The sequence below is a fragment of the Linepithema humile genome, chromosome 1, assembly GCF_040581485.1.
Source record: "Linepithema humile isolate Giens D197 chromosome 1, Lhum_UNIL_v1.0, whole genome shotgun sequence".
Taxonomy (NCBI): Eukaryota; Metazoa; Arthropoda; class Insecta; order Hymenoptera; family Formicidae; genus Linepithema; species Linepithema humile.
Genome location: NC_090128.1, coordinates 41531798 through 41548161, shown reverse-complemented (window position 1 = coordinate 41548161; position 16364 = coordinate 41531798). Strand labels below are relative to the sequence as shown.

Sequence of the window (16364 nt, the reverse complement as noted above, 5' to 3'; positions counted from 1 at the left end):
TCATTTCGTCATTCTAGCCTCATCGCGTGCCTTCTCCATATCTCCTTTCACCGATTTGACTTTGAATAACCTTCTGTACTTCGTTTCCTTGTTACCTTTCTCTCTGCCTTCCTTCAACCTTCCACTCTTTCGGATTTTTTCTCTCTTTCTACCGCGAGTCTTTCCTTCCTCGCTCGTCGGCTATTTCATCGTCTACCTCCATTTCACCAGTCTTCCACTCTGGTGGCCGACCAGTTACACAGACGAAGCTATCGCTATGACGCGCAAGTGGAACGTATTCTCGAGGGCCGTCATTCATCTCTTCCACTCTTGCTTCGCCGCGGCCGGCGCGGAGATCGCCATCTCCGGATATCGTCGCGAGTTTTCTCGGTCTTAACGCTTTATATCCGCGGCATCTTCTAACCCTCGCGGCGAATCGCCGCTGTGAGCTACGGCTCTCTCGGAATAATTTCCACTTGTGACGTTATCGCACTTGATTAAACTACATTATCGTTAGGAGATGTGAATAGAAAATTACTATTGCTTATATGGAACGATTGTACCGCTTATGCCTCGTGATAAGAGAGTCGGATATTTTAATCCGTATTTTCGCGACGCTCTCGCTCGCTTTTCGGAACGAAGACGTACATCGGCGGATCACGAATCGCGGCGAATAACGCTACGTGCCTCGTAACAATGATGTATCCCACTCGGATTTGGTCGTGGAGCGGGCGCTCGACGGTAATTTTCGCGGCACTAATTCGGCAAAGCTTCATTAACCCGACGTCGTGCCCGGTACTTAGGCGACGCGGGGGTATAATCATAGTTTAAATTCGGATCCCATCCATTGAAAATCAGTGGCTCTGACCCGCTTCGCAATCAGGATACCGGTTAGGGTGACGGGGTGGGTGGGGGCTATCATAGGGCATTTGATCCGCGGCGGGTCATCAATATTGCATGAGGGGACCGCCGAACGCGCGTATGATCATGCCAAATGCTGGGAATCAAAATAGTGACGGAGTTTATAGTTCGTGAGAGGGGAACTCTCTCGAGCGTCGCTTCGCAATGTGAGTGCAGAGTTTGGATTCGGAGCCGTGTATTCGCACCGTCGAATCGCGTCGAGATCGAGCGCGGGATATGCAACTCGTCGGGACTCACGTGCACCTGTGAAACTTGGATATACCGACGTTCCCCGCAATTTTCCTATCGCTCGTTCAACTAACTCGCAGATAATGCATTGCAGAAACATCGCCGTTGTTTCGACTTGTTCGTAATGTGCGACTAGTACAAAGTAAAATATATCGCGTGAAAAGTGTATAAAATTATCAAGTCGCTACATATAAAAAAAGTTACGTATTGTCATAATGTAAATAAAAAATTTCGTTTTACGCGATTTATCCTGCGTGTTAAATCATTCTTTTTTTCCGTTTTTCTTTTTTCGATCACGCAAAGTTAGCTCTTTACAAGCACTTTACGGATCTTCGCTGCAAAGTGGAGCGAAGAAACAAATCGTGTGACAATGCGAGAAGCTGGTTGCTCGTTCTCGCCGGGGCAGTCAGTTCCAGAAGCTGTCCTTTAATAATTTATTAGCGAGCTCGCCAACGGAAGGGGAGCTCCTGATTGTGTCGTGTCGTCTGTCCCCTGCAGTGTCGGGACGACTCGCCGCGGGTGGTCCTTGACACGAGCCCGGGTACTTGGATGCTGTTGCTGTTATTAATACAGAGAACCGCGAATCGATTACTTACCAGCGCGGTTCACGAGCTCCGTAAACTTTTACCTTGTCACTATCGATCCGACAGCGAATTATACGAGCCGATAGAAGATAGCACTTTGTGCTCTTTACAAAAATATTTCGCTCGCGTTAATCGCTACTACAACACGAAACATTACGAGATAATCTGTTCGAGGCGCTCTATCTATCGCAGGCATCGCCCGACGACGGCGATGCGACCGCGTTAATTCGGAACGTCGAACGGTCGCGCGAGGAGGTTAACGATCGAAGAGCCTGGACGAGCGCGGCCAACTATCGCGAGCGATGATTGCATCACCGATTATTTACTTCGCGGCGGGCGCGCGTTAATAACTATTTCGCGGTATCTTTCGCACTTATCGCACATGCGCCCGCTCGTTTATGCGAAGCTATCAATTACGCGGATTCTTAGGGAAACGTCTTGCCATTAGTCGGCCGGTTATTCGGCCGTAAGTCATCCCGTAATTGGCCCGCGTCGGGACATTAGGTGCAGTCGCACGATTCGTCAAAATCCGCCGGGACTTTTCTCGATTGTCGGATCGCTTAGATGCGCGCTCGCATGCGCGCTCGTATGCGCGGGGGTGCGCCAGCGAGAAAGGTGAGCGTGTGCGGTTTCCGCGGTCGTAAATCCACTTTTGTCGTATACACGAAGCTTTCCGTCGTCGTTCGCGATCGGGCCCGCCGCGTGTGAATTAATCCAGTGACAGGCCGTTCGTGCGCTCGCGCTCACGCCCGCGCGAGCCCACGTATATACGTGAATGATACATGCGTATTTCGGGCCGCGTATATAATAACAGGTTGCCAGTACCGGGCCCTCTCTTACCCTCTCGCGGCCTCTCAAGCGGTGATGTATGCGCTAATTGTGAGGCCCCTCGCTTCGAGACCCGGTCTCCCTCTCTCTCTCCCCACCCTCCCCACCTTCCGCTCCGCGCACAACCGCCGATGTGTTTTTCTCTCTTTCTTCGTATACGTGCCTCATCGAGAATATGCCTCCTTCGCGTATTTGTTCGGTTTTTACTGCAGATCAGTGTTTTTATTTCATACATCGAGTTTTTTCGTTCAGTCGAACAATTTGCAAAATTGTTTGCTGAATGTAACATGCATCGAATTAAAACTATTACTACGTGATAATAATAAAGTGACACGCAATGAACAGCGCAAAGAGATGTTTCTTGCCGCTTTAACAGTGCAAAGAAATAAAGTAAATTATAAATAATTGAGAGAAATAATTGGCGCGGAATCTGATTCGATTCGTATCATTTTAACATTATCATCGCCTTAAAGGCAAATTCCAATGACGGATTAAATCGGGAAAATTCAATCGCATGCTCATAGAATCCTCTCAGCCTATAGAAATATGACAGTGGTTGGGGTATTGCGAAATCTGAAAAGGGTGCCGGAGCCGGCTTGTGTGATTAATTCGATTCCAACGGATTCGACGCGACGGCTGTTTCATCTTTATCTTGCGCGAAAGGTTTCGACATCTGCGACGTCGGTACACGCATGATACATCGATCGCTCGCGGCACGGCAATTAAGTAATTAAACAAATCTGTCGAAGGTGTTACGAATGAGTACGTACACATCTCGCGATCGCTCATACCGCACGAGGAGAGTAGAGTCATCGCCAAAGACGTATAATCGTATTACCCGAAAGTCCCGTTGGATACGTAATTTTAACCGATACTGATGATTAATAAGTAATATACGGGATGGATGAAATACTCTCTGGCGTGCGCACCGCAACATACTCTTTATACGAAACAGCACATCCGCGCCTGTTTCGCTAAATAAAACATGCGAAAATAATGAATCCTTATCCTGGTGAGTGATTATCAGTATCATTGATATTCAATTATTTAAATTAAAGCCACTGAAAACGGTAATGTCATCTCGCGAACAGAGGTTAAAGACGTCTTTCCTTTCCTCCTAAATTTCGAAGTAGATTAAACGCGGGGGAAAAATAAATCGTATGCGTACCACTGTTACGATGTTGTGACTCGGGCAGACAATCTCGTTGGTACGCAATCGGCCTTACTACGAACATTAACATCCAGCCCGATCCCGAGTTTAATCAAACGCTAACCAACGAAGATTTAATCTACCGCAGACTCCCCCGAGAGACCACCCTTCCTGCGCCTCTTTGTCTCTTTCTCTCTCTCTCTCTTTCCCCGTCCCATCTTCCATTCCGCATTCTGTATGTCTCATTCTCTCTTTCTCTCCCGTCTCGAGTAAGTAATATAATCACAACATCGGGGTGGCGTTATTTACAGGCACTCCATTTGCGGTAGCGAGCGTCGGCCAACGAGGTCGATCGTGGCAACGATATTGACTCCAACCGCGATTAGGGGATAGACTATATATGCGCGAGTTCTCGGGGTTACATGCTCCCTAATGCGCCTCGGGGTTAGAATCTCTCGCTTCTAATGCGATTCGGAAACGATATCGCCCGATACTGCCGCGAGACACGTTACTTTCATAAAAGAAGTAAATGAACAAACATAAAAACAGCGCGACGATCGATCTTGCGACGTTGGTCTGCGTCATGCAGGTGCATTCGGCTCGGTTTAATTAAAGAACCGCGGCCTCGGAAAAGAATTGTAACCGCGTCTTCGCAGAACTTTAATATACCCACCGGAAAGATGATACTATCGGCGTACGCGTTCATCTCGATTGAGTCGTTCATCGACGATTTCGATCTACCCAGTTCTGATAGCCTCACGGCGAAGAGGAGACAGTTCCTTTGTCGCTTCGGTGGAATCGATAAGGGACTACCAATCAAGTCCGCGCTCGGCAATTAAGCAATTAAAACGTCATGCGTTTTCCTGTCCGTCGGCGATGTCCGTCGACTTTGATGGAAGAGCTTCGCGATAACCGGTGCCTATCTCGACGCACGACTCAGTCGCCGCCAGAAAATTAAGAATGATTCGAATTTTCGCATTAGCCACTGACATATTGTAAAACTCGACTTGACCGCAATCTGTATCGCAACGTCGCTCTTGGCGGATAATAAATTTCGTATCCGTGATCGTTAATGCAGATTGAAATACTTTTAATTTTTTAATGCAATTTCATTGGTAATCAGTTCGATTGATCAGATTTGAATAAATAAATGGTTAGATGTGCAAAACAACGGTACGCCGGTAACCACAATTGAATGTTCACGATGTCACGGGTAAAATAAATTAATATCGGGATATCGCTTCGACCGCGCGAAGCGCGCGCGCACGAGGTTACGAGGCGATTCCGTCGGCTCAAATCGCAAAAGCCACGGTCTTAATTCCAGTAATCTTCGCGTCAGAGCGACTTCCGATGCGGCGGTGCGCGGCAAACGGCGATGCTGGATCCGATAGAAGTCGATCTAAGCGAGCGCGAGAGCGCACCGAATAATAACACACGGGACCGAGAAGAGGAGCGTGTCCCGCTGCTCGCAAGACAGACCAAGTAACGCGCGAGACGGGTCGCGGGGTGCAGAGAGGGCTCCGAGATGCCGGGACGGAGGAGGGATTCGATAATTACTACCGGGAGTCGTGGAGGCGGCCCACGGAATCCTCCTCCCGCAACGAGCGCAAACGCGCAATTATTCCCCATCGCCATCCGACGCCGGGATCTCCGATTCCGCGTTCCCTGCCCCGATACAGCGCACATACACCACGCGCGCTCGCGCGGATGCCCCGAAGAGGCTCCCGGTGTTCGATCGTTATGCGCGCCCCCGATATTATCTCCCTCGCTCGCCTGGTAGCTCTCGGATTTTCCGCGCGCGCGTGCCGACGCGTGAAAAACCGAGTTGATTGTGAAACGTGCAAAGAGGCGCGCTTCGCTGAGCGGGCGAACAGCGAAACGCGCGCCCTTCATCGCCATTATTTCTTTTTCTGTAGTAAATTTATCGCGTGCGCGATCATTTTACAATTATAATTAAGATTTTCCGCGCTGATTCGAATTATCCGATTGTAATAAACATGTTCTCTGACAAGTACACGTCCGATCTCTGTTAGATATGGAATTATAATGACACACGCGCGCGCACGCGCGCGCGGAATATTGCGACACGGAATCGTAAAGAATGAACTCCGTTCCCTTATCTTACAAGATGCGGCTGCGCCGTGGTCCGATTTTGCAAGGCGTAATTTCATCTCTTCCCATCACCTTTCTCTTACCGCGTCTTATTCTTCGCGACTATCTCGCGCGTATTTTTGGCGGCGGAGCCATGAGAAGCTGCGGCGTCTTCCCGTGTGTTCGTTACGGAACGCTCCGTATTTGCGTCTTCGCGTCTACGTGTCACGGACGAACGAATGTGTTCGTAATGGGCGTGGTAGTCCAGCATCAGAGGGTCGCAACGCATCGACCGCGCGTTTATTTAAGCGCGCACGAGCCGGGGTCGCGAGCATGACGTGAGACACGCTTCGCCAATAATGGAGTTTGATGAAAGAATTGATTTTCAATCCTTCCTGTTCGCGCGAATACTTTGGCCTTACATCGCAGCAATCACATTGACTAATGTCATCGAACCGAAATATTTCTAACGGTGTTATCGATGATGGGCTATCGGCGTAACGAATCGATCAAGCATCGCAACAGCGCAAGTTTAAAAACTTATTGCATTTCTAGTTGATTTATCGCTATCGTGAAAATTGCAATGTACGATCGTTTGCACATGATGTCGTTTGAACAATCAATATTCGATAAATAATCAAAAATTATCAACTTTGAAGAAATCGAAATCGAATTTGAAAAATTTAAAATTCAAGAAACGTGCAAAGACAACATCCCGCCACCTTGTTATAAAAACGACAAAATGATTTTTGACTCACCATGATCACCGGCCACTTCACAGAACCTCCCTGTAACAAAGAGAAAAACATTGGTGAGCATAAATAATCATGTTTTATCCACAAATTCAGAATATATTAATGTTAAAAAAAAAAACAATAATACGATAGTGCTATCGTAACAACATTTAAAATAAAACCGATATTGCTGGACAAAGCCCGAAAAATCTTTGGATAGCCCACGCGCGATCGAGTATGCGAGGATCAAGATTGTTGTCGAACAAACGTCTTGACGGGTGGTAAAAGTCTACGTTATATCACCGCGGACCCACCTCCAGCTGGGTTGGGCACGATCCACGTTGTTGGACAGCTATGTATATGCATTGTGCATGAGCCGGCATCAATCATCGACGATGTATCGATGCACAGGTGTCGCGCAACACGTCTAATGTCTATGCAAATCTTGTTGCGTCGTCGTCGATGTTAAAAACCGCCATTACTATACTTTATGGCGATATTTGTGACTTGGAACTTTACTGTACGGAGTATTGCTAATATAATACAAGCACGTGACATATGCGAAAATTTATACGTGTATATTCTTTACTAACCCGTTCCTATATAATGCCTCCTCCGCTCAAATTATTCATTCAACCTTACTAACAAACTCTGTTCGACTGTCCGCGAGCGGTACAGCACGATCTCGGTGATGGGCAATCATCGACACGCCGTTACGGCGAGAGACACTTCGGGTCGGCTGTCGATGACGTGACAAAAACGACGCTGGCTAAGCGCGCGCGCGTGTTCTCGAAATTTAAAAGAGTGTCCGACCCCCGCGGCGTTCTACGGACGTCGATCGATCCACCGCACCGCGGTGTCAGTCGTAAGTAATGACAATACGATGACTGGACAGCCGCTAAACACCTGCATTCACCACCTTATCTCGCGGATCCCGCTGTTAGGACGGGTTTTCGCTATCGTTATCCCTCCTACGCGCGGGACGATAATCCGTGCTTCTTGGTCGCTTTGGGTGGTCCCACGATAATCTCGACGCGACTCTTGACGCCTCTCGCGCGTCGTTTCCCATCACCACGAATGATCCGATCGTGACTCTGCTTCCGAGCATCATGCCGACGCGTGGTTTCCGCGTCCCGCGGCTCTCAAGCACGATCGATCGCGTGTCAATCCCGAAACCGTCCGTCCCGTGCGGCGAACAATAGCTGTGAATTCGAGATTTGTTTCTCGTGTACGGATTGCTTTGTAATAAGGCGCCGTTTCGTGACGGTCGCAACGTCCGGCAAGACGAGAAGTAGCAAACGAGCGTGGCTCGGGCAACGAGTGGGACTTGTATACCCGGTGTTGACGTAGCTTCCCGGGGCTCGTTGAATATTTATCGCCGCTCGCCTTGTTTGTACGCCGTTCTGCCTCGCTTGAATTTAAATACCTTTCGTACCTCCGCTCGCGCGTTTCCTCTCGTCTTAGCGAGCAACGATTCTTTCTCGCCTCGCGAGGAAATTATTTATAGAGAGGTGACGGGAGCGCGCGGCATGCTCGTTGCTTCTCTCTGGTAAAACGAAAAGCCGCGGAGGGAGTGCCTCGTGCAAAGCGGAGCACGCGCGTATTCGCAAAGTCATCGCGTCCGTCGACGTGATCTCTTTGCTTCTATGTATAGAAGATGAGCGGTAAAGAGCATTCGCCGTATCCAATGCGCCTTTTCAATCAATCCTTTCCACCTCGCCTTCTAATTTATACACACTCGAATGACGTATCGTTTTTAATGCTGCGCAAAAAAGATTTACACTCTTACCTAATACATTAAATCTAAATAGCTGTTGCGTTTTACTGTTCGCCCACTGTATAACACAGCTCAGCGTATTCCGCGAGTAAACTATGATTATCAAACTCGACCCGATTCTTTCAACTTACCGCATGATTGACATTAATTAACCGGAGCACAATCCGCGTCCTTATCTGATCGCAACTAGATTCTCGACGGCGAGATACGACGCCAAGTTTGCCAGGACGCGTAAAGATAGGACGTCGGGAGACGCTCAAAGGGAAACCCCTCTCCCCGCGGTCACCACCCCGCAAGGCGAGTAGAGTGGCCGGCCGGCCGCGAGAACTCGTCGAAGACGTCGAGAGATTCCGAGAGGGCGAAGCGAGAGGGTACATACACGCAACGGAGAGTTTCTTCTCCCGCGGGAAGGCGTGGTCGGTAGACGCGCGACGTCCATTTGTCTCGGGCGCCTCCCGCACCAGGAACGCCCTCGCATCCCACGGGCATCGATCACGTCTTCCTCTTACCGAGCGCATCGCGCCACACCACGTCGCGTCGCATCGCGCCGCGCCTCTCTCTGTACACTTTACGCGCACATACTCGCCCGCACGTATACCATCGCGCGGCACAAGCCATTCTTCGCCTGCAATGGCACTGCCAACTTGTTCCCAAGTGGAATTCTCGCACAACAGAAACGAAATTATAATATCTAAAAGAAACGTCATAGTGCACTCGAAACAGAAAGAAGCGATTGTTTAAATTCGAAGCTTGCGACGACGGCAAATATGCACAATATCACTCCTATTCGCATATACACACATACGATCGTTGCAGATCTTTGTTTACTCATCGCTGTATTCACGGGAAAAGATAGAGCAAATCTCTATAAATAAATATTAGTTTGAGAGCTATTACTGTACCAAATTCTTCCACCACTCCGTTCACAGGACCGCTTAATGTCGCTTTGTTCTACTCGCGACCGACTGTGCTCGAGCTTTCCCCGCACTTTGTCCGCCAACGTCTCTGCCTTACAACAATCCGGTTTCCTAAACGTAATAAAGTTATCTCGATAATAATACACGCGCCACATCTCGGTAAAGACGTATAGAAAGTTATGGGTTTATACAATGCGATTAAAAAAATTTAATAACGCCACGTTCCGGTCGATTACGACCACGAGATTTCGATCAACCGGAACGACGAGCTATTAAAGAATTCTTTTACATTGCCACGATTTGTAAGAAACGCGAATTTTCGTGAAGAATGTCAAGTACACGACAAGAAAACTAATCGGCATCGCGGAACAATTATGCCATTTTACACGCCAATCGATCTTATATCATTTCTTAAAGAATAGAATCTAAAGTGAGAAGCGATTTCTTTACAAGTGCCGAGGTGCAATTGTTTCTCATGATAACTATAGATTGTCGAATTATCGTGATTTGAAATCATTAGCGTGCAATAAGCTAATTGTCTTTTACGACCGATCGCTCGTAGCTTGTCTGTTTTACTGTTTTGTTGCAGCCGGTAAGTGTACACGATGCTTCCTCCTTCGCCGAGGCAGACAGCCGTCGAACGATGATCGCAGGATGGCTATCTGGTTACGCGCATGGCAACTTCCAAGTAAGCACTACAGTTATCGTTATTCCAGGTATATATTACACGATAAGAAATTCCGGAGAAAAAAAAGCACTTGCTAACGCGTTGCACGGAAATTTCTCGTCTTACGCATGACAGTTATATCTACGGTTTTTAATCGCGCAATTTTTCACGCTATAGGCTGAGATATTGCAATTTCTAATTTCGCAAAATGCAAACATTCGCGCGCATGGAAATCAGGCTGTGAATATTCATGTCGAACGAGACGATACGGTACGCTTCATCCATTAGCAGCCGTCGTCCTCGGTGCATTCAAAGAAAGTACGCACAAATTTCTGTTATCGCAGAATCGCGACGTTTCCGGTTATTTGCTGCAAGGCATGCTATCGTTCTCAAGAGAATCTGTGAAAGCGGAACAATGCTGCTTGATGGTCCGTGAAATCTTCAGGTTTAAGAATATTTACATTTTTTTTTCGAACGATACTAAATGTTGTAAATTAAAAGAATGTTTTCCGACCAAAATCGGAAGTGATTTAAGTTTTCGCTTACTTCGCTATGGACTTAGAATGATCGACACTATCGCAGTCCCTCAACTTTTGGTAAGCGGGCGATGGTAATTAACTGGTGCGTCGTAACGCATGCCTACACGGACAAAATGTATGCGTCGGCGTCTTCTCTTCTCTTTCCTCGTTGCACGCGTGCGAAATGCATATCGGTAACGCGCGGCGAGGTGTTGCATATGCATGCGTCGATCGATATGAATGCATCGTTGCATGCTAAACGGTTGCGAGCCTATCTGATCTGCTATTTTCCTTTCGGCCGCGAAAGGCATCCGCGCGGCTGCGGCGACGGTGCCGATGCGGAAACTCATCGTGTGAATCTCCAATTATCGTCTGGTCCGCCACTTATTAGCCTCTTACCGTACTACAATGTACAGATCATGTTTGTATCAATTTTGATTCCCGCCAAATTCTCAGATCGTGCGATAAATCATACTTTATTAAAAAATCGAGAGCTCCGCAGAACGCATTTTTGCATCGTTGCATCGTTAAATACTTAAATGTTGAAACGATTTTGCTTGAAACGTGAAAGTAATTTTACCTTTGGATTTTTTAATCGCCTCAAATTTTTTCTTTACGAATTTCTGTCATGTTTTCTTGTTTCTCAATTAAGCGAGAGAATTTCAAGCATATATCTGGCGACTCCGGCGCGCTGAAACAATACACGTAGCAACAATGGATCACTCATCAGCAGTAATCCGATTACAAAAGTTGTATGATGAACAATGGACTCGTTGAACGATATCCGTAATAAACCGCAAAAGTCGTCGATGATAGACGTATCGCTGCGATCGATAATTGAGACGCTAGAACGATTCAGCTGCACACACCAGGCTTTTATCCAAAGGGTATCTTGTACAATTATAGAAGGCATGCTACTTTATGGCCGAAGGTATCTGTCCAGAAGATCGATACCTAATTAGGTCGACCCTTATGAGGATACGACTGCCATGTATTTTCGCGTATCGCGTCTAATTATCGCAGAAATTGACCAACATTATTGACACGTATGAAGATCCGCGGTCCGATCGCAAAGGGTCTCGCAGAAACTCGCCTCACATGTTCAACCATTCCGCTAGTCGCTAACAAACCTTTAACGATTAGCCTGCGGGATATTGCTGTGGAATATTGCCTATATAGAATATAGTATCGATACTTTACAAAATAGTTTCCATCCTTTTCCATTTACTTCTTTCTTTTTTCGCCGCAAAAAAAAAGGCAGATAGCCGAACGCCACCCTCTTCAGAACTCCGCGAAAAAGAGATCTCGAAAGCTCATTCGAGTGTTCCCACGTGCAGAACGCGAGAGTAATTTTTTAATTGTTGCGCGGCGCTTTTCTGCCGCTTTTAATAACACCTTAGCGTCCGAGTTGCCTATTACGACGAGTGCAACGACTACCTCGTTTTGGCCCGAAGGGGCAAAATCTGTCTCGAACTGACTCGAGCCGACTCAGACGCGCTCGATTTTTTCAGTGACGAGGGTACTCGGTCATATATCTCCCTCGTAGGTCCGCGAAAGTTTCGACGTTTGCACGGCCCACGAAATTACACGTTGCGAGGCTCGGGGAGCAGTGATGCTTTTCATCATTACGAATCCGCATTCTCTCTCTGTCGATTGTGTAGTTAGCGGCCGGACTTTCATATAAATAGCGCGCACATGTTACTCTGTTAAAAATCCACCTTTCATCCTCGCGATGCATAATTCTCCATACTTCATACATCCGGCGATGAAAATTTAGAGACAATTGTGAATCATGAATGAGATTAATGGATAATAATTTCTGCCCTCCGTGTGCTCATTTAAATGCTTTATTTCTCATATACCGTTCTTTCCGTTATCAATCATCGCGTTAGCTCGCGAGGACCTTAAAAGCCACGGGTTCAAGGAGGACGGCCTCGAGACGCGCGTTATCGCGGCTAGCTTGTCGCGCTAACGACTGGTAATATCCCCGCGACCGGGGCTCGCGTCGTATCCCGCCGTCATCTTTACATCTCGCGCATTTCCATACAAGAGTGGAGCCATTTGAATATCCCCCCTGCCCCCGCCGTCCCCTCTCCCTGGGACGCGCATCACCTGGGCGCGACGTCCCGCGCGTTCTTCTTGCTCGGAACCAGACGGCGCGTATTCGCTCCGGCGAATTACATAGCCGACGTCGAAGCGTAGCGATCTGATATCGACCTCGGCCGACGACGTAACGGAATGATGCGCGCAGAGGGGGGGGGGGGGAGGGGGGGAACGACTAGGGGGGCAATGACTGGCGAAACGTATTAAAATCCATCGCGACGGTTCTTCCGCTCATCGCGCGATTGTGATTATGCGTCGAGGAATCTGTGAGACATTGCGATGTTTACAAATGGAATTTTCTTAAGGCGAAACGAGAAGACAATCGGCATTGCTGATCGATCGGATCACCGCATGATTTTACATAATGATTATGTTGATTCGAATTAATAGGACTCGTATTCGAAACTGGCAGGCTATGAATAATTGTGAGAGTGCGTCTAAAAAGAAATCCATCGATTAAATTAATGGATTTAAAAATCCATCGATTAAATTATTTCTTGTTTTTTTTTTTTTTTTTTTTTTGTGGTCGCAACTGCTGCCACTGCGCTGCAATCCATTCCTCACACTCTTCCTGCTAATTCCCCGACGTTTTGCTGCGTTCTTTCCTCTTCTGCGCTTCTCTTCTAGCGCGGTGCGAGATGGACCGGTTGAGATAACGCCGCGAGCCCGGTAACTGCAGTAATAGTCGGTGATTAGAGGAGTCATAATTACCGGTCCACGTATAACGTTACCGAGTCTCCATTCATTCCCCGGTCTGTTCTTCGTCGCTTTTTCTCCCCTATTCTTCTTCAGATATATCCCGCTAGATCGTCAATCGGTCGCGCCGATTTTTAGCGAGGTTTCTTCACCTCCTTTTTCCTTTAACGTAATATTTGGACGAAGAGAATGGACTTTGCGTAACAGCGCGATTATTCCTCTGCCGCTACTATTACATTTCACGCCGTTCGACAAAATTTAATACCAGCGTATTGCAATCATCAGTCTCCAAGTATTAGAAATTTTTCAATCACGAACTCGATTATGATCTCGACTTGTTTGATGTTGCGATAACATCTCCTAATGATAATCCGGATTTGCGCTCATGGAGAAACTCCCCTTCGGCACCGTTCTTTAGCGTGATTATAAAACCACGACACAATACACCCCTGATGAGCTTTTTCTTCTTCTCCGTCCCATTACGCGAATTTCTCTTTGACATATACCGAGTCGGAGATATTTTTGCTGACCTCCTTTCGCAAGCTCTCGACAAGGGCGGCTACAAAGTGTACAACGACGGCGGCGGCGACGACGACGACAAGTGTACTCGCGCGTAGGCATTGCCGCTGATGACAGGCCGAAGGTAATAATTATTACAGTGCGCGAATCGCAATTACAGGGCAGACGCCAGTTGACGAGCACACGAGGAGTCGTCGCACTACTCAACGCGCGGCGTCGCCAAGCGCCGATGCATCTGACAAATGCAGCCGGCGCGCAGCACCTACATGCGTACGGACAAAACCAGCGCTTATGTCCCATTCGGCGTTCACCTCGGCAATATCGATCTTCATATATCGATGCATTTCTCGCCCCACAGTCACGCGGTAGCGTTCGTTAACAATGTATGTGCGAAATAACTTTGAAATTTTAAACTTGCTTGTCGGAAAAACGCGCGCTGTTACTCGCGTAACACAATGCAAACACTGTCAATTTAATGATGCGATTTAATGATGGTGATTTTGATTCTGTAATGGCTCTGTAATTCACATAATATCCGGCACTGCAAATTGTGGAACCATTTCCACGTTTTATTTTATCTCTCTATCCACCTTTTATACATAAAATATTGTATACATTTATCCCAGTAAGCTGAGAAAAAGATCTCGATGCTGACTAATAACAGGAAAAGACGAGTGAATAATAACTAATAAATATTTTGTTGTTTCCGCCTATCAACTACAGCGCTACCTTATCATCAAGCGCGAGGCTGCTATACCGTGTTTTGAATCGATCAGCGCATTAGACATCGCACGCTTCAATCGTCTTGAGAGCTAGCAATAAGCGCATTGTAATAAACAAATTATACATCAATATTTATCACGTGCGAGAGGCAGCCAATTTATCACGACTCTATAATGACTGTCGGAGAGATGTGCGCCTGATAACGACGACTGCGCGTCTACTTTATTGCATTATAATTAGAGTAGTACTCGCCGAGCATAAAATTCCAATTACACGATCGCGACGCTGATATTTGCAGCCTAATTTTTTACTCTCTTTCCTTCTATGGTCTTACGCGCACACCACGCCTTCACGACATATTATTACAATTCTTGTAGAAACAAAGAACGTCTCATTTAGACTCGCGAGTAGCGTCTCGTAGCGATAACGATGTTTTTCTTTCGTCCTCGTTAATGACTGTTGATGTAATACAGGAAACCTCACAATTTTGCAGGCAAGGACAACGACATTCATTTCTTCCATTATCTTACTCAATCGCGGCGTAATCTTGTTGTTCTCAATCGGACGATATTTTCACTTCCGTTAATTAAATAGTTGTAACTATTACGAAAACTATTACCAGCACGAAAAAGGCTGTTTTTTTTTGTTTTTTTTTTTTAATGTACATTACGACTGAAAGTTCGACATATTTCCTCTCTTACCATCGCAGACAATATGAGTGGATCGTCGGGCCTTGCCGCCAAGTCCCGCTAGGGGTACCTACTTCCCAATCTAGTGTCGAGCGTGTAAGCGCGTCGTAAGCTCCGGCCCGAGCTGGCGGACACGCCCGCTAATTGTATGAATTATGTATGCGACTTCGAGAGGCTCTTGCAAACACGCGCCGGTCGTAGAATCGCCGCGGCGCGGGGGAAGGAAGTCGCAGTATTCCGTCCGTGGAGACGACGCGGGTCGCGCGTGAACCGATCGAAACGGATGAGCTCCGGGAAGCGGAGCGACGAGGGAGCGACGGCGGTCCGCGCGCGTTTTACGAGCCGATGCTTCCGCCGGGCGCCTGGCGTTATTGAGATTAACAGGCGGCCGTTTCGCTCGAAATGGAACTTGGATGGGATCGTAGTCAAGGAAGTCGGCGGTCCGTCTTCCCGGATGGAGCCGCGTAGGAAACCCGTCGGGTAGAAAAGAGGGAAACGTAGGAAACTGCTTTGAGAATATGTATGACCGTCGCTTATGCAAGCGTTGTAGCGTATACATCGGCGTCGCGATAAATCGGCGGATCGGCATTAAATTTTTACACGTTACCCAAGTATTTTCTATGCTTCCTCATAACGTACGTGCTTATATCGTTGGTATATCATTGGTAGTTGATCATTAATATTACTTTCATTGTAGCCTCACGACGCTAGACGCTTTTACACCTAGACACCGCGCCAATCGCTCGCCCACCGAGCTTGATCGGGACGGCAGGTGTAGCGTGATCCCGGATCACGTTACACGCTTAGCGGATACTTCGCAGCGATTATTGAGATGACAAATAAAGGATTTCGCGAGGGCGCGCGATAATTCATCGACGATCGACCGCACGCGTGGTGAAAAGGACGGAGGAGAAAGAGAGAAGAGGCCACGTATAACGAGCGTGATTACGGAGAGTTGGTCGAAACGCTCGTCGATGTTCATTCGGGTATTATCGTTTCCCTGTCTCACGGAATGAGAAGACAGCCAGAAACCGATGATAGCACTCGCGCGAGCGCGCTCGAAAAACAGGATTGACTTTTAAGACGCGTATCGCCTGTGGTTAGCAATTCTCCTTCGTGTCCCGACAAGTAGCCGTTTCTCAGAAAATGGCGTAAAATATCTGCGATGTGTGTCGTACGTCCGCGCATGTTACGTAACGATCCAACACGCGAACGAGGAATTACGAAACGAGGAGATTTA

At 47.5% G+C, this 16364-nt stretch overlaps 2 protein-coding genes across 7 annotated transcripts in view; one reads left to right on the top strand and one right to left on the bottom strand.

The window, feature by feature from the left end:
* The window catches only part of LOC105672946 (uncharacterized), a 137955-nt gene that overhangs the window by 21908 nt on the left and 99683 nt on the right, over positions 1–16364 (bottom strand). For all 5 annotated transcript variants that reach the window (XM_067351744.1, XM_067351739.1, XM_067351749.1 and 2 more), the window contains one exon: positions 6540–6569. In XM_067351744.1, the coding sequence (XP_067207845.1) occupies positions 6540–6569 (30 nt within the window). The remainder of the gene's footprint in view (positions 1–6539; positions 6570–16364) is intronic.
* The window catches only part of Sp1 (transcription factor Sp8), a 79008-nt gene that overhangs the window by 15998 nt on the left and 46646 nt on the right, over positions 1–16364 (top strand). For both annotated transcript variants that reach the window (XM_067351335.1, XM_067351346.1), the window contains one exon: positions 9799–9897. In XM_067351335.1, the coding sequence (XP_067207436.1) occupies positions 9853–9897 (45 nt within the window). In that variant the 5' untranslated portion in view covers positions 9799–9852. Of the gene's footprint in view, positions 1–9798; positions 9898–16364 lie in introns of those variants that run through there.